Here is a 23,968-nt window from a genome sequence, read left to right as displayed (position 1 = left end):
AAATCGAAAAAATATCTTAGTGCTATGATTAAGTGAGATGTGGAATATATAAAGGCCCTAGGGCTGTATTTAATTCACAGGGTCATTTATCCTCCCATTTCACACACACACAAACATGCAAAGAATACTCTGGTGAGAGTAAGTGATCAGTATTGTACTGCCTTTACTAGAGACTGCCTGTAGGAAATTTGGCAATTCGTTTAATTTCTCTGACCTTCAGATTGATCCTTTTTCTTAAAAGTGAGAGTTTTAGACTAACATAAAGTAATTTGGAGCTCAAATGTGATGATTCTGCTGTAGACTTGGCAAATGCTCTAAATGGAAGTCAAAACAAATAGATAGATAATATTTACATATTTTTAGACCCAGAATATTGCAAGTGTGGGTTTGCTATATCTAGGATCTCAGAGATACTTTAGATAGTTTCTTCTGCTTTCAGAAATCATCATAATTTTAATCTTCATTGTGTTGTACTGAAATATCTGTTTGTATTTGTCTTCTCTAGGCTATAATATTTTTAAGGTTAAAATCAGGTCCTAATTAACTTTTATACTTCCAGCACATATTATACTCGTTTATTACATTGCCTAGATTCAGCAACTCAGCTGAATGTCAGTGTTCCTGATACATATTTCTGTTTTCTCACTGTCATTAGTGTGGCTGCATGAAACAAGGGGGGTGCCTTATATCTTCCCCTGTTTTTAACAGAACATGTGGAAATAGTTTTTGAAAAAAGTTCTGATTTGAATGACTTAAAAAAGCAGATTCCCCCAACTTATATTTTGTTCCCTAACAAGAAAATTAATTTGCGTACTATTTTAAGAGAAAACTATTGTCTAATTTGCTTAAGAATCTGAGATTCTTGAGCTTAGTGAAAGAATTTTGTGATGTTCATTCAGTTCATTGCATTCTCACAACCAGTGCGGTGGAGGAAGTGCCCAGATGATGACCGGCCCAAGCCACACAGCTCCTTGAGCAGGCAGTCCTCTCTGTAGACATGGGCTTAGTACTGTGCTGCCTCTGTGGCTTTTGTTAATAACCTTCTCCGTGGAAGTTTAATTAAAGTAGTATAAGTAAATGACTATTTTAATTTTCAACCTGTTTCTTTTGCGAAGAAAACTTAGGTGCTTGAGTTCACTTACATTTCTGGGCCTTTTTTTTTTCATTTGTGATTATAATATATATAGTTAGCTTAGACCCCTCAAGACTATGAAATATAGAGTTAATTTTTAATTCAGTTATAGGGGTATAGAGAGTCTTCACTGACATTTTATTTCTTTGACACTTTTCAAAGTCCCTAACTGGCTTTCTGGTTTTCATTTATATATGTTTCAAGTTTCTAGAAAGATGAAGTGTTACCAGTTAAAGAAAACACAGATTTTAGGAGGGTATTTGTATTTCTCAGTAAATACCCTTATTAGTTCATTTCTAAAGTATGAAATTTTTGTCATTACTTTTTATAAATACTTGATAAAGTACTAAAAGTGAATGAATCAGCAGTAAACTTTTCAGTGCTTTAAATTCCTGCTGGCAGTCATTTGAAACATCTTTTCATGTGAGAACTATTGTAGTCAGTCATTCTTTGAAATGGGTATATGAAATTATCTGGTCAAATCATTTTTATGATTTAACACTTAATTTAAAAATCACCAAATATGTGATTGCTTCTGTATAAAATGGGTGTTGTTCTTTATAGCAGATTTTTTAAAAACATGTCATTGTGTATAGGCATTTTCTGGAAATCTTTTTAAGAAGGTAAAAGATAACTCCTTATAGTGTAACTGTATTGAAATAGAATATTCCTATTAGTCTTCTTGAAGATAATTGCTTGCTGATCTCTTAAGCTGAATGAAAAATGTAGGTGGAGTAATCTTAAAGGGCAATAGGCTAGACATGAGAAACTTAATGTGCATAGTGGTGTTATAAGAATGCAGCTTATTTGTTTTCCATAGGCTCTATTTCATCATTGTTGCATAAAGTCCCTTTTGGCCAATTTAGTGAGTGCTGCTGGGTCTTGGGGAAAAATCTTTTGTCTTTATTCAGAGAAATAATTGGTGGGATAGAGAGTAGTCTTTTCTTGATTAGAAAAATCCATTTTGGCTTTTAAAATTACAGTGATAATAGCTTGTAATTACAGAGATAATAGTAATAATAATATCTTGGTTTTGGGTAATGATTTTTAGTGTGCGTCTAATTAATTTTTATGATTATCTCTGTGTGACAAAGCCATATATTTTACTTGCCTTAAAAAATTGCACTGAAATTTGTCACTAAAAACTGTGAGCATTTACTATGTGCAAATACTAGCTAAATTTAGGAGTTTAAATGAGAAGTTTATGGGTGTTTCATAGTACAAATCATGCAGATCAAAAGGAAGCCAAATTCCTTCCATCTTAGGTGAGTAGGAAGGGCCTTAGGGAAATTCAACTTGAGCGTGTATAACACATGTAATAAAATAGGCACTTGTCTTTACTTTTTTTTTCTTAATTGCTTCTGAGTTTAAAGATCTAAAGATGACAACATCATAGCAGTTTGGAAGGCAAAAACCAGGTGGCCTTATAGAAATCTGATATCTAAATTCCTTAACCCGGTTTAAGACCAATTTCAATAACTATTTGTTCTTGATAAATAAAAACTAAAGTGACTGGCACTTTGTCCTTGGAATGAGTATTTGGAGTTGGGAGCTGATGTCTGTTTCAGTGGTCTAAATTCTAAATTTGAGACAACTTCTACTGGAGGATAGTGTTGTTTTCTATGACTTACGTTGAATTAATTCTTCTGTGAAGCCAATTGACTTGTATAAGTCAAACTAATAAGTTTATCTTATTAGTAAAACTGTCTGCCCTAATCAGTCAAAGTATATGTAAATGATAAATATCTCGTGTGTGTGTGTCTGCACGCGCGCACACACACTATAGACATACAAAGCAAAGGAACAGCTTTTGAAACTGTCAGTTATTTTGATGTATCATATAGGCTGCATTTCAGTATTCCTTAAATTACTTAATTTAAGAATTAAGTAAATTGATTTCTTTACTCAGATTTTTCCTTTGTATAAATGTGGCATGGTTTGGCATTAGTGTTTTCTACTTGTGTCATTTGGGGCAAGTCACATAATTTTTGTGTAGCTCTTACCTCTTATGGTTGGTGTAAGTCTAAATGAGTTAAATGTATGTCAAGCATTGTTCTAGCTACCATGTCTGCATGACAACCAACTCCATTAAATGGTTTAAAGCAATCGTTTTGCTTATGAATCTATGATGTGAGCAGGGCTTGGCAGGATTCATTCATTCCTGCTCCACTTGATGTCGTCTCGGAGCAGCATAAAGGCTGGGGACTGCAGTCACCAGAAAGCTCCCTCACTGTGTGGCTCCGGACCAAGAGGACTGAAACGGCTGGGAGCTGGCGCAGCTGGGGCTCTCCTGCGTCCCTCACCAGCTCTGTGTACTTCCTTTCAGGTTCTTTTCATCAGGGTGGCTTCAGGGAAGACAGATTTCCTTACTTGGTAGTTCAGGGCCCCCAAAGTGTGCCTGAAGCTATATTGCCTTTCATGATCTAACCTTGGAAATCTAGCAGTTTCACACTGTAGTTGTCTCAGGCCTGCTCAGATTCAAAGGAAAGTAGTATGCACCCCCCACCCCCAAACACACGCCTCCTGATGCCCCATTGTAAGAGGATCTGGGAAGGTGTATATAGTGTGGCTCTCTTTGGAAAATGCAGTCTAGTACAAGCATATAGAACAGTATTGGGCATATAGCAAGGACCAGTGAGTGTTAACTATGTTATGGGAAATAAGATTTAAACAGAGTGCCTTACTTTTGTAACTTACATAATCCCTTTTTCTTCTTAAGAGAGAATCATAAAATGCGACAGGCAGGCAGTTCATAGTTTTCTTTAAATACTTGTTTTTTTTTAAACACATTTAGTTTTAGTGTTAATCTCTTTGTCAGTGCCTAAAATGTGCAGGGCACAAAATTATAGCCCATGCCAAAAAATGGAGGTGAGGAATGCTGTATGGATACAATAAGAGTTTCACTCTTAAGTTGTGTAATAGGTTTATAACTTCAGGCTTTTCAAATATGTAGAATTATCTTAAGTGTTTTGTAGTAGTTTGAATTTTAACCTTTAATAATTTTGATTATAATTGTGAGAGACTACTGCTTTCTGGTAGTGAGTGGCAATTTTATTATAGGTGAAAGGAACACCACTGGTCACCTAAATAACAGCTCATCTTGTATGGTCAGGGAGCCCGTGGGTGTGGTTTCAGTGTTGTTTGTAAATACTTCGATTTATATGTTTTTTGATAAATACTTTGAAAACTATGTATTTCTATCTAAAACTTATTACCAATTACAAAGCTAAGCTATGTTTTAATGTTTGCTCTGACCCTGTTAAAGGCTCCTTACTAGAATTTCTCCCTTTATGTTATGCCACTTTCTTTATGAAGGACTGTGTTCCATTCTTTAAAAATTAGAATTATACACTATTTGTTTTTTGTTTTTTTTTCACACTATTTGTTTTATAGACTATCAATTGTAAAGTATGAACTGCAGACTTCCTAAAGATTGTTTTTCATTGATAGAACAAAAGTAAAACAACTTGATCCTTTAGAGAATAGGGAGAATAACTTAGTAACTTCAGATCCTGAAGAAAGTGGTTTAGATGCCCTGATACCCTGTTTTCTTACTACATTCTTTAAGTTTATGTGCCTTTTATCTTTTTTGTCACTACTAGGTACATAATGTAGTTCAGTGATTTCCAGTGTTTCAATGTAAAAGGACTATCCATTTCATAGTAGTTTGACAATATTGAGGTCTGTTGAGAAAATAAATTCTCAAATCAATTTACAGACTTTGAGTAGTAGATGAAACTTTTTCTCCAAATGAATTTTTATATGCAACTCCAGTGCCTAAGACAAATCAACATTAATTTCTGAAGTCAGAACATTAAAGCTTCTTAGATGAATTTAAATTTGAAATGGGGTTTGTGGATGACACACATTAATGTCAGTTTTGCATCCAGACAATTTCCTTATTCTCTTCGGGCTGCTTAGTCATGAAGATTTGACTTGCAGATATGGGAGCTTGTTTCTCAGTCTCCATCTACTGTGCTTTAGTTCTGCTGATGGAGAGCTATGAAAGGGGATTACTAGTGTGGAAATTTTGTTTGAAAGACACCATTACTTGATGGTCTTAATTGTCTTTGCTTCGTAATCACGATTGCAAAAATGACCAGAACTTAAAACTTAAGTAGTGAAACTCTTATCATGTTTTGTGTCAGCCCTTAAATTTGTTACCAAATACCTGGCTAGACCCCTAGGAGAGGAGAGCATGTAGCAAATAACTGTGAGTCTTCTTGGAAGGTGATTGGGTAAAGCATAGGTGTGTGATTTGCAAACCTAATTTATGTGACTGGACATGTGAAGGTCCAAATTAGGGTTGGGGAAACACCAGTGCAGACCTGCAACTTGGCTAATCCATGACATGTTTATAGGAAATTCTGAAAAATGTAAAGTTCTTGTATTTTAATTTCTTTGACAGTAAATTATGCTGGATTTCAAATTATATACCCATCTCCCTTTCAGGTCTCTGTCCTCAATCCTTTTTTAAAGTTAGATATTTCAGCAGGCATGATTTAAGAGTAGGGAGAAGAAAAAAAGACCAGAGTTACCAAGGAAAATCTGCAGCACAAATACATTTCCTCACAGGTAATTGAAAAGAAGACTGCAAATAAGGCTGCTCCTAACTCACTTGACCTCAGACTGAATTTCACATTAACTTCAGAATAATATAAAAATATTGCAGGTCAGAAACATTGTCTTTCCAATCTGTTTCAGAGAAACATTTAAGTTTTGCATCAAATATAGTCTAGATCAGTGGTTCTCAAGCATTTTGCTCTTAAGGATCTCTTTGCTTACTTAAATATTGAGAAATATGAATTTTGTCTCAGTAAAAGAGTTATTGAAGAAACCAAAGAGCTTGTGTTTGTATGGGTTTTATTTATCACAGGATTAGAAATTAAATCTGAGAACTTTAAGAACATTTATTAATTTATAAAAAAGCCAATTATATGTAACAAACTGTATTTCTTAAATGCAAAAAACTTTGCCAGTTAAAATAGAAGAGTGACATGTTTTATATTTAATATCTTTTAATATCTGGCTTAACAGCTAGTTTTTCATATCTGGTTCAGTCTTCAGTCTTGTTGGCAACCAATTGATTTGGTTGAACTATGTGAAGAAAATCTGGCCTCGTACAGGTATTTATTGGAAAAGAAAGGAGTATTTTAATAACTCTTAGATCATTGTTAGGCTATTTGATAATAAGCCAAAACTTGATAAGTTAGTTTTTTACAGATGGTTTGCATTATGGAATCTGAAGCTGTGTCAGTGAACTTTTCTTATTCTGTTACATTGAGATTGGGGTCTTGTCCTTCTCCATCATGACAACATGACATCCATGAATTTCTCTGCTTCTGTATCTTGTAATTTAACAAGCTGATGTGCAGTTCCCAGTGTTGGCAACACTGTTGGCTGTGGTCACATCCACCATGCAGATGTTTTGCTTGGAAGTAATTTGAGTTCTCCAAGAGGGGGTTATTCTTGTATGTATGCATGGGTTAGCTCTTGAATTCCCAAAAGAAACCATTTTCATAAAATTCATGTAGTTAGTTACTCTAGATGTTAGGGTAGAAAACTCTGGTCTGCTAGATAGTTTCTTACCAGAGCTCATGGAAAAGAGGATAAAAAGGACTGTTATGTTAAAGATGTCTCCTGTGCTTCTCTAAGTACTGCATTGAAATCTTAACATACTGTGTGTGTGGTGGTTTGTATTTTTTTTTTCAATTTACCAATTTTCTGTCGTGTGTGTGTGTATGTGTGCATGCTTTAGTGTATGTGTATGTATGTGTATGCTCTGGTTTATCATTCAGCATGAGAATTTCCTTAGTCCTGGTCAATCTTAGTTGGGTAATAATAAAGATCTTTTAGACTTGCTGCTTTAAGTGTACAGCATCAACAAATAGGCACTTCTTAAATACAACAGTAGGATCCCAGATCCTATCCCAAACTCGCTGAATCAGAATCAGCAATTATGATCCCTGGTGACTGATAATCACGTTTGTTGGAGAAGCACTGCTTGAGATACTGAAACTGTCTTGATTAGTGTGCATGCGTTTTCTGACTTAGGTTTTCTTCCGAATACCAGGCTGCTTTTGTTCACATTTTACAGAATCAGTAGGTGTTCATTAGAGAGGAGAACTGAGTGAAAAATTTCAATATATATGATCCTAGAAATTTTACAAGATCAGGTGGGATGTCAGACCTTCTAGATCTGATCATCTTGTTATCTTAGTATTGTAGGAAGGGGGACACTGCGTTCTATGAAATCTGTACCCAGTCAGGGTCCCCTCGAAATCAGAGGTTATGTGTAACTTGACTCCTGTGTACCCTGCATCAGGACTGTTGCCTTCATCATTCTTAAGAATGGAGAGAGCCACTGGTTCCAGCATGCACTTAGGGGCAAAAGGGAGCCTGGTGGCTTAGGATCAGACATTTTGAGAAGGTGGAGAAACCTAAGCGGGACTATGAAGCAGGACTCAGTTGGGCCTGCTAGGCTCTGGGAGGCTCTCTGGGGATGCCGAGCATGCTCCGTGGAGTGTCTCTTGAGTCTTCAGGGCATGGCACCTGCCCCTCACCCCCTCTGCTTTTGCATTCACAGTCTGGTTGCCAAGGACAGACATGGTTCATACATTTTTTTTTTAAATTGAAGTATAGTTGCTATACAATATTATATTGGTTGCAACATGGTTTATCTCTTTAACTCCTGGATTATACTGTCCTTTATGAGGATCCATATCCCCATGAAGTACTGTTTTTCAATTGAATGATATTGCAGTAGACAATGTTCATGGATATTTGACTTGTAAGGTTCCCCTTCTGTTGTAAAATTTAATAAGCAAAAGTATATTAAGCACTGTGTAGACAGACTCTGTAGTCACACGTATATGAGTCTTTTGACTTTGCTTAGTCTAAAGAAAATTGGTTTGGTTTCATTTTCAACTACTTTTGGACTTTAAAATAAAAGCCGTACAGGTTATGTGGTTAAAAGTGATAGGAAGGTACAGGTACAGTGAAAGCTTCTCTCCTACTGCTTGTCCTTCCCCAACATGGACACTTTTGTATATCCTTCATTGTATATCCTTCAAAAGAGGTTTTTGCCCTTAGATAGCTGTTTCTGTATCTGTCTTCCTCTTCCACCTAGGTAGGGAAGTTGGAACATTACTACACTGCACTTTTGTGGGTTTTTTTTTTTTTTTACATAACTGTATCTTAGAGATTGTACCACAAGAGGTCATTGAGATTTCTCTCTTCTTGAGATCGTTTATAAATTGAGTGTGATTGGTTGTTCACTTAAAACTTAATATTTTATTTGCCTTTGGAGTTAATTGGTATTAAATACAGGTATAAAAATAGGAGCTTTACAGTTACCACATTTTAAAATACATGAAGCTCGTAGTAAGGAAAATAGGTACCATTTCACTGTTAAGGGCCTGTGAAACTTGAAATTTCTATGGCTCAAATTAAAAATTTGTATTTCAGTTATGTTTTGACATTCCTCATTACTTGTACTTACTGTTAAATGCCTTAAGTAGTAATGTAGACTATTAGAAAGTATTGTGTATGGTTTAAGTAGTCTTTCTAACACTCATTTATGCTGTCACAAAATGTTCTGTTTCTGTCCCCAACTTGAAAATGTCAATTTTACTTATAAATTTCTCAATATTAAAAAAAAATTTGTATTTCAGTATAGGAAAACTACCATACCCATTATTTACTCCTGAAAAAGCAAACAAACAATAAAGAATAACTTCAGTTATTCAAGAACTGATTCACATTTGAGAGTTTTGTAGAGATTAACAGTTTTAGAATGAATTTTTAAAGTTGAAATTCAGAATCTACACATTGAGTGGTAGATAACTTAGATGAACTTCCATATGTGAATATCTTTTAAAGGGAAATGTGAGACATTTTTCTATCTGAAGCATCCTACAAAAACATTTTTGCTAAGCTTTTTAAATGCATGTATTTGATGTTAGACATAATTAAGCTTACTTAATGAGTTAAAATTTCAGTCTGATTCCTAGATGTGAGCAATTTATACGGTGGTAATAATTATAGGTGAATATTTTTTATTTTTTTAATTAAGGTATCATTGATGTACAATCTTACGAAAGTTTCACATGAACAACATTGTGGTTTCAATATTCACCCATATTATCAAGTCCCTCCTGCACCCCATTGCATTAACTGTCCATCAGCGTACTAAGATGCTATAGAGTCATTACTTGTCTTCTCCATCCTGTACTGCCTTCCCCATGACCTACTTATATTGTGAGTGCTAATTACAATGCCCCTTAATCCCCTTCTCCCTTCCTTCCCACCCTGTAGGTGAATGTTCTTGTTTTTAGAAGGTGTATGCTGAAATAATTGTAGGTGAAATCTGTTTGCAGCTTGCAGGTGATTGACACAAACAAAATACATATAGCAAATAGGACAAAATGTTAATTGTTGAGTTCAGATTTAAATACACTGTTCTGTGTCTTTGAAATTTTCTGTAATACAAACTTGAGGGTAAGGAAGCATACCCCTTAAAAGCGAATATAATTTTCATAATGAATGGTACTTAAATTGCAAGCAGATACATAACTTATGATGAATTTAATCTGAAATCATTCTTACTGTTGACCCTTCTGTGATTGACGCTATTTTTATGTAGTCTCTTTATTGGATAATGAAAAAAGAAAACTAAAGCAAATTGCTTTTAAAATGAAGGCAAAAATGTGTTACATTTTATTAAGATGTGAAATTTTGAGCATTAAAAATTATTCAATTTTATTTATTACCAGTATGTAATTTATTTTAGGAAGTAAAAGAATATGTATAATAATATATAATGCTTTGTTGAATAAATAAAAAGTAAAAGGGATTGATTGCCATTTCAATCTTTGGTGGATAGAGATTAGTTAAAAACAAGAAAATGAGGGCCAAGAAAAGACATTTTATTTAGACTTAGGTAAGATCAGAGAAACTTTTTATTGTATGCAGTTTTCTCTCTTCAGCTTTTTTCAGGTGGGAAAATACAGCAAAATTTCCCAACTTTGAGATAGCAAGATAAAATGTATAATGTGATAGGAGTTGTGTCCAAACAGAAGAAGAGATTCAGATCAACAAGTGATTTGCAGAACTGTGAAGATAATCTTTTGATTCTGAATTATGGGCAGTTGGAAGCTTTATTATCATGCTCCTCAAACTGTGGAAGGGATGACGTGTGATGAGCTGTGTGCATGTGTGTTTGTTTCATTGTCTTTATGATAGTATTGGAGAGTTCGTGTCTGTCAAAAGTTGCTTAAATTATCCCACATCTGGTTTTGAGTTACTAGCATTTTTTTTGCTTTGATTTTCACTTTATTGCTGACTAAATACTTTGGAAGCAATGTTATTTTTTAATGCAAAATACGGTTAGTATGCTTTATTTCTGTGAAAGAGTGTCAAGTGGTAATCTTAATTATTTAAAAGATCATATTCATGTTAGTGAATTTCTAGGAATAACTCAGCCTTTTTTCTTCTTTTGTAGCATAAGCAGTACTATAATGGATGTAGACAGCACAATTTCCAGTGGGCGTTCAACTCCAGCAATGATGAATGGACAAGGAAGCACTACTTCTTCAAGCAAAAATATTGCCTATAATTGTTGTTGGGACCAGTGCCAGGCTTGCTTCAACTCTAGTCCAGATCTGGCAGATCACATCCGTTCCATACATGTAGATGGTCAGCGAGGAGGGGTTGGTTTTATCATTTCTTTTTTTTTATTCCCTGTTCTCATTAGTTTTATTAATTTATAATTGCTAATTAGGCTTTTTTTTTTTTTTTACCTCAGAGCAATTTGAGATTGTTTTTACACAGGTTTAATTTTTTCAAAAAAGTTTTCCTTTTATTTACTTTCCACATACCTGATGGAATCAAATTAAATAGAACATACTGTGTGTTGGATTTTAATTTGCTCTTAGGTGTATTATCTCGAGGAAATTAGACTTTCTGAAATATAGTGGGAATATTATAAATGAATTCAGTGTATTACAAGGTTCTAATGTTCTGAGTTAGGACATTCAGGAAAAGGCATTAAACAGGATTTCTGTTGTTAGTGTGGTCCTAAATTATCCCTGACACTGAAATTAACTGGAGAGATTATTGGTACCAGGGTTAGTATATACTGTCATGTTAAATGATAACCCTCACTCATTATTTGTGAGTGAGAATTGATCATCTTTCCCAGGTCTTCTCAAAGCTGGCTTATAAAGTTCTGATCGGTCAGTGTTAACCTGTTCCCTTTCAGGTATACATTTACTTATGTCAGTTCTTGGGATTTCTATTGGATAGTGAATAAAGAGCTAAGCAAATTAGAATCAAAGTGTAATGGAGTCAAATATTATTTATAATAATTTTTTTCAACTTTGTTTGTTTTGAATAGTTACCACACTTAGTATGTTTTTCAGAAGTTAATGTCATACTATAAGCACAGGAAATTTATTAGGCCACACATTTTCTATCAGCATTCTATCACTAGTTAGGTATATATTGATACTTAAATAGTTAAAGTCATCATGGTTTAAGTGAGTGGTTAACTGTTTCCAGGGTTGTATTGATAATTACATTATATTATTAAATCTTTTTTAACATGCAAACAGATAAGCACCATTTTAACCAGAGTTGTTGCATTTGAAACTTATTTTAAGAAATTTTGGCATTGTCACATTGTGTTAAAATATGTCAGCAATCTTTTGATTGTATAAACTTGATAAGTAAACATTTGTCTTACTGTTAGATTTGAAATATATATGGTGTCAAGGTAGATAGTAGGTAGTGTGAACTATGCCTACCATATGGTATTTTCACTGCATAACCTAGCAGCTCAGTGGTTGGGCTACTTTGGTAACAGTCTTGTCTTGTTTTCTTTTTTTAAATTGAGTTATAGTCAATATATATTATTGGTTTCAGGCATACAATGTAGTGATTTGACAGTAACCTACATTTTTAAATGCTTGCCACAATAAGTGTAATTACCTTCTGTCAATATACAAAGATATTATGGTATTATTGACTATATTCCCTGTACTGTATGTTCATCCCCATGACTAATTTATATTATAATTGGAATTTTGTACCTCTTTATCCCCTTCACCTATTTTACCCCCTACAGCCCCTGCCCCATGACAACAACCAGTTTCTTCTCTGTGTCTATGAGTCTGTTTCTGTTTTGTTTGCCTTGGTAACAGTCTTTTTTTTCCCTTCTCACATATATCACATTTTTAGTGTAAACTGTCTTAACCAAGTTGGTTTCCTGGTCATTACACATTTGCCTTTTGGGAGCCAGTGCTTGATGTCACTTGATATATTACTAAAGTATTTTTTTGAGCAGTGACATGATGCTTTTTAGTCACTTGACTTACCACCTATATAAGGGATTGTGAACTAGGTGGAAGATCGCTGGCCCTCTCTTTGTAGGTGTGGGAGAATAAAGGTTGAGTTGGCACACATTTTATGAGAATGTTTTTAGCTCCTAACAAATTTGTACAACAAATGGTGGTACAGACTGGATGTGTCATATAATCACTGCAACTGCATATATCTTATTCATTTTGCAGAGCTAGGAATGAATTCTTGGTATTTGTACAGTAAGTATAAACTTACTGAAATGAAAGCTTCCCCAGTGTTACTTCTTGAACGCTTATTCATAAAATTACTTTATTACAAATAAGACTCTTCTGGTTAATTTTAAGAGTGATGCTACTTTGACCACAGACAGGAGTCCTGATCTCAGGAAGTAACTAATTGTTAAACTATAAATATAAAGTATCAGAGAAGTATAGAAAACAGATTATTCTCTATAACTGACATCGTTATATAGACTAAGCTTTCAGAATGAAGGATGAATAAAAATTTGAAAACTGTATGGTACTGTATAAAATAAATACTGATCTGATTTTGTGCTTTATGTTAGTTGGGATGTTTGATTTTTTTTAAAAAAAGTCCTCTTTGAAAGGAACTTCAAAATAACTTTTAATTCTTTAAGTGTACAGTTCAGTGGCATTAAGCACATTCACACAGTTGTGCAGCCATCACCACTGTCCATTTCCAGAACCTGGTTCCTTATCCCAAACTAAAATCTACCCATTAAATAATATCTCCCTATTCCTCCCTTCCCCAAGTTCCTGGTAACCACTGTTCTACTTTCTGTCTTTCTAAATTTGACTATTATAGATACCTCATGTAAGTGGGAAACAACTGATTTTGATACATAAATTTTTAAAGGTGTCATATTTCTTTTCTCCAAAGTGTTAAAGTGTCATAATAGAACAGAAATTAGTGAGGAATAAACTAGTAGCTCAGGACTATTTTATGCTTCTAATTATTGAAAGACAATTTTTCTGGAGCAGTTTACTACAATTACTTACTAAAACCATCACATAACCACTTAGAAACTTATTTTCCCTCCTTTAAGCTGTTTATGTTGCGATGTCACATGGACTTGAGATCAAGAGGAGTTTAGTTTTTCCTGACTTACTCATATATCAAAGTGGGTGGATACTTTATTCTGCATTAAAAAAAATAAGCTAACCATAAAACACCAAATAATGAATATAACTTTTCCAAGAAGGCTAGAGAGTGCTTTTTCCTGTTTAAAAAAAGACAAATAAGCAAAAAAAAATTTTTTTTCTTAAACTTTTTATGTTAACTACAGTAGAATTGTGTTCTTGGGTCCATACATCTGTACACAACTGGATTTCAAAAGCTGTATTGAGCTGTTTTACTAATCAGATGTAAAATTCCAGTGTCCTCTTAATGTACACCTAAGTCTTGGTAGGCAGGGAACTTCATCTTAGAGGATTTCAGTGGGTCTGTGACATCCATTAGTGTTCTGTTCTTTCTTTTTTAACTGTTCCCTACTTTAAAAATGGTTGCCAGAAAGAAATCTGTTCATGTTTCTTGACACAGGACTTATTTCACATGTTTCACTTCATTAAGTTTGTTTCTGTATATGTTCGTTGGTATGTTTGAAGAGAGAGAGAGCCAGAAGGAGATCTGGAAATTATTAGTCAGAGATTTAAACGAGGCCATTTACCTTTGTATGATAGTTAACATGATATTTGTAGACTCTCAGAGTTAAATTGGAATGCTGCTCGGAAGTTAAATCAATCTTAGCAGGTCACTTTGAGTTTTGATTGCCAATCTGGTATCTCCTGAATACAATATGAAATTGGTTATATCTTTTGTAATTAAATGATAAATATTTTATTCTTGTAATTTAAGTGTTTATTATTTCTGTCCTCTGTTTTATAAAATATCTTTTAACAGAGGAAATTGAAAATGTTAATACATTTAACGTGGCTAAAAATAATAGGATGCAAAATTACAGTTGTCATTTTAGACAGATCTTGAAAGCACAGAATGACTTGAGACAAAATAGTTACAAAAATATTTTGCTTCTCTTGTATGCTTATATTTTGTTAAAGAATGGGCTGGTTTTTCCCTAAGAAAGAGCTCTAACGAACCATGAAATATCCATCTAACCCCTTCCTGACTTTAGATGTTGTATCACTTGCTTTATGTAAAATTTTTTTGGTACATTTTACTGCAAAAGGAATCTAATCCTTAGTAAAGCTAGGCTCCCCTCACTTAGAACATGTAAAATTATACTGCTTACCAGCTCTGTATTTATATATTTAGCTGATTTTAATTTACCTTACTAATAATTACTGAGTTTTCCTTGTGCACGCTTCCACTATCAGGTTGATTAATATTCTACTGCAATGATTTTTACATTTACTCACAGAAAGTTTTGATGGATTCATCTTGTACTTCAAAAAGTGTAAGATGTTAATGACCATATAAGTGTAAGTGTATTTGTCTTTATCTGTACCGTCACACAGACATAGTAGGTGTAGACCATGCCTACGTTCAGATAAATACACTGGTATTCTAATTAATAAAGCTAGGCCTTAATTCATTTTAAGATAGTATAGAGGAATTATTGACATATTTTGTTCTTGAAAAATACCTTTCATATTTGGGTTGAATTCCTATTATGCTTGGTTTTTCAGGGTTAATTTTTACAATGAGAAAGTTCCTAAAAATAGAGTATAAACTGTTTTTCATGTACTATGCATCTAAAAAGTCTGAACAAAGATCCTTTTGTCAGATTTTGGACTACCTCTTCTATCAGAGGATCTTCCAAATATAGATTAGGAAAGGAAATCTAGCTTTTAAACAGTTTTGTGGTTTTTGTGGATCTTTGATGTGCATTTTTAGTGCTCATTTGTGTATCAAGACTATCATTGTGTAAGTTTAATGCTTCCTCCCCCCAAATTATCTCTCAGGTATTTCACAAACATTTTACCCACATATGGCTAAACATAGTTAGTTTTGGCCTGTTTACACCTATTTCATTTCCTGTAAAATTCACTAGGCTGAAGTTTATGGTTTTTCTTTGAACTTGAAGGTGTTGCCCTAATAGTGTTACTAGACATTATTCTATCTGGAGTCTAGACTGTATGTATACCTACTCGCAGTTAAGGCCATTTATCTGATGGAATTAAAGGGTCTTTCATTTCCTCCATATTCGTGTTTTTCATAGGAAAAAAATCAGAAGCCAGAGATTGTTTCTCTCCTATAGTGCTTAGGTAATGTTAGGTAGGGGCAGTGTTTGAGTATCTGGTTGTCTTTTGAAAGTAACTCAGCAAATGGGTCACTTAAGAGTTAGGACGATTAAATTTTTCAGTGTTACAAAAATTATTAATAAATCAAATTTTGTTCTCCCAAATACTTTGCTTTAAGGCATTTCTGTTAATGTGGTATGACTTGTGGGAGAATTTTAAACCAACTTCTATTTGCTGTTTATTACTTGGATTGAAAGTTTAAGATTCTTGAGAGTCTAGTAGTCTTGAGTTGGGACATTGATAGCACAGATTATCTGTATGTGATTATCAAACATTGAATTAATTTCCACAGCATACAGGTATAGCTTAAAAAAACTTGTTCTTTTTTGGGGTTCTTTTAAAAAAAGTAGCTTTTAAATCTGGGAACTTAAGAAATCATTTTGTAAATGTATATAATAGGGTCAGGAATTTTAAATATGAAGAAGGAAATGTTATGACTTGTATATCTGCTTAACTAACAAACTCAAATCTGTTGTAGAATCAGGATATGCAGTAACATTCTCTAAACAGTCACATCAAACAGAAATAGCAATTGCTTCCTTAGAGATCTAATATAAAATGGTTTTGGTTTTGCGAAAATATTGATGTCAGTTATTTTAGACTTTAGACTTTTCTAGACTGAAAAATTTTTAGACTGTTTAATGATTGTTTTCTCAATTCTGTGTGTCTTTGTTCTGTTCTGTATGTAGTACATCATGGCTTTCAAGGTGTGACTCTAATTGTTCTTAGAAAAGATGATCCTATAAAGGGTTTTTTGAAGGTAATGATTAATAGATTCATACCTCTTTTACTGATTTTAGGGAGCAGTTTTCATTGTTCAGTATGATGGAAATATAACCAGAGAGTTGGTATAGCATTAGTAGGAAGATGATTATTAGATTAATTGTTGGATTGATACTTTGCTAACACAGTTATACTCGGTTGCCTGAACCTAAGAATGTAAAACTGTCGTGATGGTCGAGTAGCTCATGCCCATTTGCAGTGATACTAATTTAACATTTTAGTAGATTTTGTTTGATTATCAAGATAACTGGAAATTATTGAAGAAAAATTATAACTTGATAATTTGATTTACTCATTCTTTGAAGATGAAACTTTCAGTATCCACACTTAGCATTTGACTATTTTGATTTATTTTCCTTGCTTCTTTATAGCTATTTTCCTGATACTACAATTAATTCAAGCTTGGTTCCTCATGCAGTAAATATGAAAATGGAAATAATAGTTCATAGTCCTAGTTCCTAGGGATATATTGCTAGTGGTCTGTATATTTCCTTCTAAATGACACTTTCGGATTGGTGTTGCCGGGACCTTACTGAGGGATTGGACGGCAGCTTAAGGGGAGAAGGCTTAAAACTCTGCCTCATACTGGAAGTTCAGAAAATTCAACTACATTAGGTATTTTGATTGATTCACGCAGTAAATGGCTCTTTTTGTCAGTTGAAGATTTGCAACATGTTCATTTGAACTTACAAGGAATAAAACTTGAAATAAGTGATGAAAGTCATGGCTCTTTTTTTAACAGGTGTTTGTTTGCTTATGGAAAGGATGTAAAGTATATAACACTCCATCAACCAGTCAGAGTTGGTTACAGAGGCATATGCTGACACACAGTGGAGACAAACCTTTCAAGGTAAGTAAATGTGACGTTTCTTTAACTTCAACTTAAATTGGCATGTTTCTTAATAGGCATACTTTTGTTCTTCTAAAAATGTATGAAAGAACCATTTGTTTTAACATTCCTGTAGGTGTATGGAATTTAAAAAATACAGATGGAATTAAAGATAATTTAATCCAATTTTTAAAATTTGAAGAACAAAAATATTGTGAGGAGAGGGTCTTGAAAATAGCTAGTGGGCACACCAATGACTTAAATGCTTGTCTTTAAAACTGGTGGCTCTTATTAATAGCTTGTGCTGTGTTTATGTTCTCACTGTCACAGCTTTATGACATATGTTATAGCTTTATGACAAATATAATTCAGCCATTTTATTAGCAAATAACACTGATTATATGAGAAAATGAAATTGTAGAAAATTAAAGGATTTGATTCCTTTACTCATTTGTGAGGTCATATTACTGAGCTTAATTATAAATTACTGTGTCAAATAGATGTATTCAGGAAAATCTACATAAAAAGCAAGTTTCTATTACATTTTTCCATTAAAAATTAAAATATTTTGATTTCTAATTATGGAAGGCATATACCATTGAGATTAAAAGTGTTGTGTTTTAAGATTAAAATTTTGTGGGTATGTGTATCTTGCTTTTTTAACATACTTTATACTAAAGGTCTTTTCATATCAGTTCATAAGAAAATATTCTCTGCCCCCCTTTTAACAGCATTATAGTATTCCACTGTGTGGCTGCAGTAGCTCATTTTACCAAACTTGTATAGATTCTTGGATTGTTCCTAGTCTTTTTGCTATTACAAATAGTGTTACAGGGATGAATCTTTTAACATGTTATTTTGTACATGTATAATTAAAAATATAGGAAAAATTCCCCCAAATGGTAAGAGTATGTGGGTCAAAGGCTATGTAAGCTTTAGTGATTTTGATAAATACTGCCAAATTGCCCTTCCTGGGGGTTGTGCTCATCATCAGTGTTAGAGCATCTGCCTTCCCTGCAGCCTTGCTAAGAAGGTGTCAACCTTCTGGATTTTTGCCAATCTAACAGATGAGAAATTGTATTCAAATGTAGTTTTAATGTCCTTTCTTTCATTGTGAGTGAAATTGGGCATCTTTTCATGTTTAACCATTTGGATTTCTTTTTCTTTATTCTTTTTAAAATAAGTGGTCTCATTGAGCTTTCTCTTGGCATTTGGGTCTTACAACTTTATCACTGTAGTCTTTTCTGTAGTTTACTACAGATTCTGGCCCAGACATTTATTGGAAGTGTATGATCTGGGATAGCTTTTTAAACTTCCTGTTATCAGGTACAGGAGGTTGAAAATGAAAACATAAGTTCCCTGAAGAGCTGATAATAGTAGTTACCTCATAGATTGTATGGAATATATCCAATAAATATAGGAGATTATTATTCTTAAAGTAAAATAATCAGTTACTTTTCTTGTGTATATTTCCATATATTTTTCTTTAAGGCAACAGTTCTGTTGCTGGCTGATTATATGTGCAGATTAATTTCAGTGCCTGTACAAATGGATTTTTTCCCCCCAAACATTTTTAGAAAGATTCCCATTGGAGATGGGGAAAGAAATTATCTTTAAAAGACAGAAGTTAAGGGTATGAATTTTTTAAATTAAAGTATCATTGATATGCAATCTTATGATGGTTTCAAATACACAAGAGTGGTTCAATATTCATCCATATTAAGCCCTCACCCCTTCTAGTGCAATCACTGTTTATCAACGTAGTAAGATGTTACAGAATCATTAACTGTATTTGCCGTGCTGTACTGCAATCCCTGTGATCAACCTATATTGTGATTGTGAATTATTGTGCCCCTTACTTTCCTCCCCCTACCCCCTCCCCTTTGGTATTGTGTGTGTGTGCTTTATTTTTATTTTTTATTAAAGTATCATTGATAGAACCTTAACGAAGGTTTCACATGAACAACATTGTTGTTTCAACATTCACCCATATTATGAAGTCCTCACTCCTCCATTGCAGTCACTGTCTATTAGTGTAGTAAGATGCTAGAGTCATTACTTGTCTTCTCTGTGCTGTACTGCCTTCCCTGTGACCTACCTATATTGTGACTGCTAGTTATAATGCCCCTTAATCCCCTTCTTTCTGCCTCCCTAACTTCCCTCCCCAACTCTTTCCCTTTGGTAACCACTAGTCCCTTCTTGGAGTCTGCACATCTGCTACTATTTTGTTCCTTCGGTTTTGCTTTGTTTTTATACTCCACAAATGAGTAAAGTCATTGTCTTTCTCCACATGGCTTATTTCACTGAGCAAAATACCCTCTAGCTCCATCCATTATATTACAAATGGTATGATTTCTTTTCTGTTTATGGCTGAATAATCCATTGTGTATATGTACCATATCTTCTTTATTCCTTAATCTATTGATGGACACTTAGGTTGTTTCCGTATCTTGCCTATTGTAAATAGTGTTGCGATAAACATAGGGGTGCATATGTCTTTTTGAATTCAGGGATCTTCTTTTTTTTGGGTAATTTCCTAGGAGTGGAATTCCTGGGTCAAATGGTATTTCTATTTTTAGTTTCTTGAGGCACTTCCATATTGCTTTCCACAATGGTTGAACTAATTTACATTCCCACCAACATTGTGGGTGGGTTTCCCTTTATCTACATCCTCACCAGCATTTGTTGTTTCCTGTCTTTTGGATGCTGGCCATCCTAACTGGTATGAGGTGATACCTCATTGTGGCTTTAATTTGCATTTCCCTGATGATTAGTGATGTGGAGCATCTTTTCATGTGCCTGTTGGCCATCTGAATTCTTCGGAGAAGTGTCTGTTCAGATCCTCTATATCCATTTTTTAATTGGGTTACCATGTATTTTGGGTGTTAAGGTGTGTGAGTTCTTTATATATTTTGGATGTTAATTCCTTATTGGTTAAGTCGTTTAAGAATATATTCTCCAATATTATACAGTGTCTTTTTGTTCTGTCGATGGTGTCTTGTTGTAAAGAAGCTTTTTAGTTGATGTAGTCCCACTTGTTTGTTCTTTATTTTGTTATCCTTGCCCTAGGAGATGCATTCAGGAAAAAGTTACTCATGTTTATATTCAAGAGATTTTTGCCTATGTTTTCTTCTAAGAGTTTATGGCTTCATAACTTACATTCAGGTCTTTGATCCATTTTGTATATACTTTTCTTTATGGAGTTAAGACAATAATCCAGTTTCATTCTCTTACATGTAGCTGCTACTCCTGCTTTTTTCTCCCTATTATTTGCATGAAATATCTTTTTCCATCCGTTCACTTTTAGTCTGTGTATGTCTTTGGGTTTGAAGTGAGTCTCTTGTAGGTGGCATGTAGATGGGTCTTGTTTTTTTATCTATTCTGTAAGTCTCTGTCTTTTCATTGGTGCATTCAGTTTATTTACATATAGTGTGATTATTGATTGATAGATACTGGCTTTGTAGGCTTTAGATTTCTGGTTACCAAAGGTTCAAGGGCAGCTTCCTTACTATCTAACAGTCTAACTTAACTCACTTATTACTCTATTTCAAACACAATCTAAAGGTTCTTTTTACCCCTCCCCTTCTTCCTCCCCCTCCTCCACTCTTTGTATATTAGGTGTCATATTCTGTACTCTGTATCCCTTGACTAACTTTGTGAGTAGTTGATTTAATTCTGTATTTGCTTAGTGATTAACTGGTCTACTACCTTTATTGTGGGTTTATTTTCTTTGGTGACAGCTATTTAACCTTAGGAGCATTCCATTTAGAGAAGTCTCTTTAAGAGATCTTGGAGAAATGGTTTGGTGGTGGTGAATTCCCTTAGCTTTTGCATATCTGGAAATTATTTAATCTCTGCTTCAAATTTAAATGATAATCTTGCTGAGTAGAGTATTCTTGTTTGGAGGCCCTTCTGTTTCATTATATTAAATACATCATGCCACTCCCCTCTGGCCTTTAAGGTATCTGCTGAGAAGTTGGCTGATAGCCTGATGGGCTTTCCTTTATAAGTGATCTTTTTTCTCTCTATGGCTGCTTTCAGTACTTTCTCCTTGTCCTTGATCTTTGCCATTTTAATTATTGTATGTTTTGGTGTTGTCTTCCTAGGGCTCCTTGTGTTGGGTGGTGATCTCTGTACTTCCATGACCTGTGCGATTATTTCCTTTGCCAGAGTGGGGAAGTTTTCAACAGTTATTTCCTCAGACTTTCTATCCCTTTGTCCCTCTCTTCTTCTGGTACCCCTATAATGTGAATATTGTTCCGTTTGGATTGGTCGCACAGCTCTCATTCATTCATAGAGACCCTTCTATTCTGTTCCTCAGCCTCTGTGGTAATTTGTTTCATTTACTCTTTATACCTCATCTAATCTACTTTTAAATTCCTCCATTGTATGTTTCATTTGAGGTACTGTATTTTTCAAATTTTCTATGTCTTTGTTGAAGTCCCCCCTGTGATCTTGAATATTTTTCTGTAGTCCATGAGCATGTTGATTACTTTTATTTTGAAATCTTTATCAAAGAGATTGGTGATTTCACGTTCACTAAGTCCTCTTTCTGGTATTTTTTCTTGAATTTTTGTTTGGACCAGATTCCTCTGTCTTTTCATTTTTGTTTTTAGTGTTTTCCTGTGGGATAATAGATTTGTGTAGGAGGTGCCATCTCATGCCCAGAAGGCCAGTTTCCTGTGTGGGAACCCCAGCTGTTGGCCTACATGGGTGTGTGCAGAGGGTCTGTCTTGCTCACGGTGTTCAGATTTCAGGTAGGCTTTGTGGGCTGTCAAATAATCATGGGTGGGGGAGACTATACTCACTGGAGCTGCTGTTCGGGCCTGCTGTGATGGCAGGGGCGCTGGCATACAGGACTGGTGCCTGCCAGGAGGAAAGAGCTCCTGTGTCTGGTTCTTGCATTCAGCTCCCAGCTGGCTCAAAGTAGGGTTGAGCAGGCTGGGGGTTCTCCCCCTTCTTACCTGGGTGTAAAGCTTGCTTTCACTGCTGGGCAGGCTGCGCGTCACTGTGAGGAGACTCTAGGCTGTGTTGCCGGAGAAAGGGATGGGGTGTCTGAAGCCCCTGAGGGCTCCCAACCTTGGGCTGAGGACAGGCTTGGGAGGTATTGTCCACCTAACTTATCTCCTGAACAGAGACCCTTGTGCAATCCTTGCCCTTCTGGCGCCCCTCTCACTACTGGGAAGTCTTTCAAACTGCCCTCTCTGCTTGCTTTCTTAGAGGGGCCGGTAGAGCGTGCCTGTTCTCCACAGGTGGCTGGGATCAGCTTCCCCGACTCTTCTGTCCGTCTCTATTGCCCAGTCCCACCAATCACCAGGGCACCATGCAATGTGGGCTTGTGTTCCCGGAGCAGATCTCCAGGGCCAGGTGTTCCAGGTCCTGGGTTTCTACTCCCTCCCTTGTTTGTTCCTCTTCCTCACCACCTGTGAGCCGGGGCCGGGGGAGGGCTTGAATCTTACTGGATCGTGGCTTTGTCACCTCACCCTTTTCTGTAGGGTCTTTACTTCTACCCCAGGTGTAGGTGGGCAGTTCTGCAGTCTTCAGGTTGACTTTAGGCCTAGTTGTATTTACTGTGTTTTCATGTTCTATGGGACTTTGTGAGGAGGTTTTTGCCTTATCTTCCTACACTGCTGTGTTTTTTTATTGTCTCCTTTGTTTAAAATATTTTATTACAGAAAATTCAAAAACATGTAAATTCAGGAATATAATGACTACCTTTGTATCACCTGGCTTCAGCAGTTGTGGCCAGATTAATTTCATTTATTCCCTTGCCCATGCCCTTGCACTACCACCCCCCACCACAGATTTTTTTCTTTTTTTTAATTGATGCACAGTCTTATTTTCATTTCAGGTATACAGCACAGTGCTTCAACAGTACTATTAAATCCTTATCCCCACTAGTGCAGTTACTATCTTTGTCAGCATAGAAAGATGTTGGAGAATCCTTGGCTGCATTCTCCATGCTGTAACACTATCCCCATGACCAACCTACATTATGATTGATAATTTTTGTGTCCCATTATCCCCCTTATCCTCCCTTCCCACTTACCTCACCATCCCACCCCTCCCTCCGTGGTCACCACCAGTCCCGTTTTAGTGTCTGTGAGTCTAGTGCTGTTTTGGTCCTTCTGTTTCACTTTGTTTTTGTATTCCACAAGTAAGTGAATTTATGGGACATTTGTCTTCTCCACCTGCTGTATTTCACTGAGCATAATACCCTCTAGATCCATCCATGTTGATACAATGGCAGGATTTTTCTTTTTGTGGCTGAATAATTTTCCAGTGGGTATATTTACCACATCTTCTTTATCCATTCATCTGTTGATGGACACTTAAGTTGCTTCCAAATCTTGCCTATCTTATATAATGCAGCAATAAACATAGGGTGCATATATCTTTTTGGATCTGGAATTTTGTTTTCTTCAGGTAAATTGCCAGGAGTGGAATTGCCGGGTAGAATGGTATTTCTATTTTAAAATTTTTGAAGAATCTTCATACTGCTTTCCACAGTGGCTGCACCAGTTTACATTCCCTCCAACAGTTGTAGGAGGGGTCCCTTTTCTGCATATCCTCATCAACACT

At 35.1% G+C, this 23,968-nt stretch overlaps 1 protein-coding gene across 8 annotated transcripts in view; it reads left to right on the top strand.

The window, feature by feature from the left end:
* Positions 1 to 23,968, top strand: part of AEBP2 (AE binding protein 2) — a 254,470-nt gene that overhangs the window by 8,040 nt on the left and 222,462 nt on the right. For all 8 annotated transcript variants that reach the window (XR_012125758.1, XM_073223402.1, XM_073223401.1 and 5 more), the window contains exons 2-3: positions 10,635 to 10,842; positions 17,300 to 17,407. Coding sequence is in view for 7 of the 8 variants with exons in the window: in XM_073223402.1 (XP_073079503.1) it covers positions 10,635 to 10,842; positions 17,300 to 17,407 (316 nt within the window). In the remaining variant the exon portion in view is untranslated. The remainder of the gene's footprint in view (positions 1 to 10,634; positions 10,843 to 17,299; positions 17,408 to 23,968) is intronic.

The sequence above is a fragment of the Manis javanica genome, chromosome 15 (genome assembly GCF_040802235.1).
Source record: "Manis javanica isolate MJ-LG chromosome 15, MJ_LKY, whole genome shotgun sequence".
NCBI classification, from domain to species: domain Eukaryota; kingdom Metazoa; phylum Chordata; class Mammalia; order Pholidota; family Manidae; genus Manis; species Manis javanica.
Note: the sequence above shows the minus strand (reverse complement) of the source record. Positions and strands in the feature narration are given on the sequence as shown.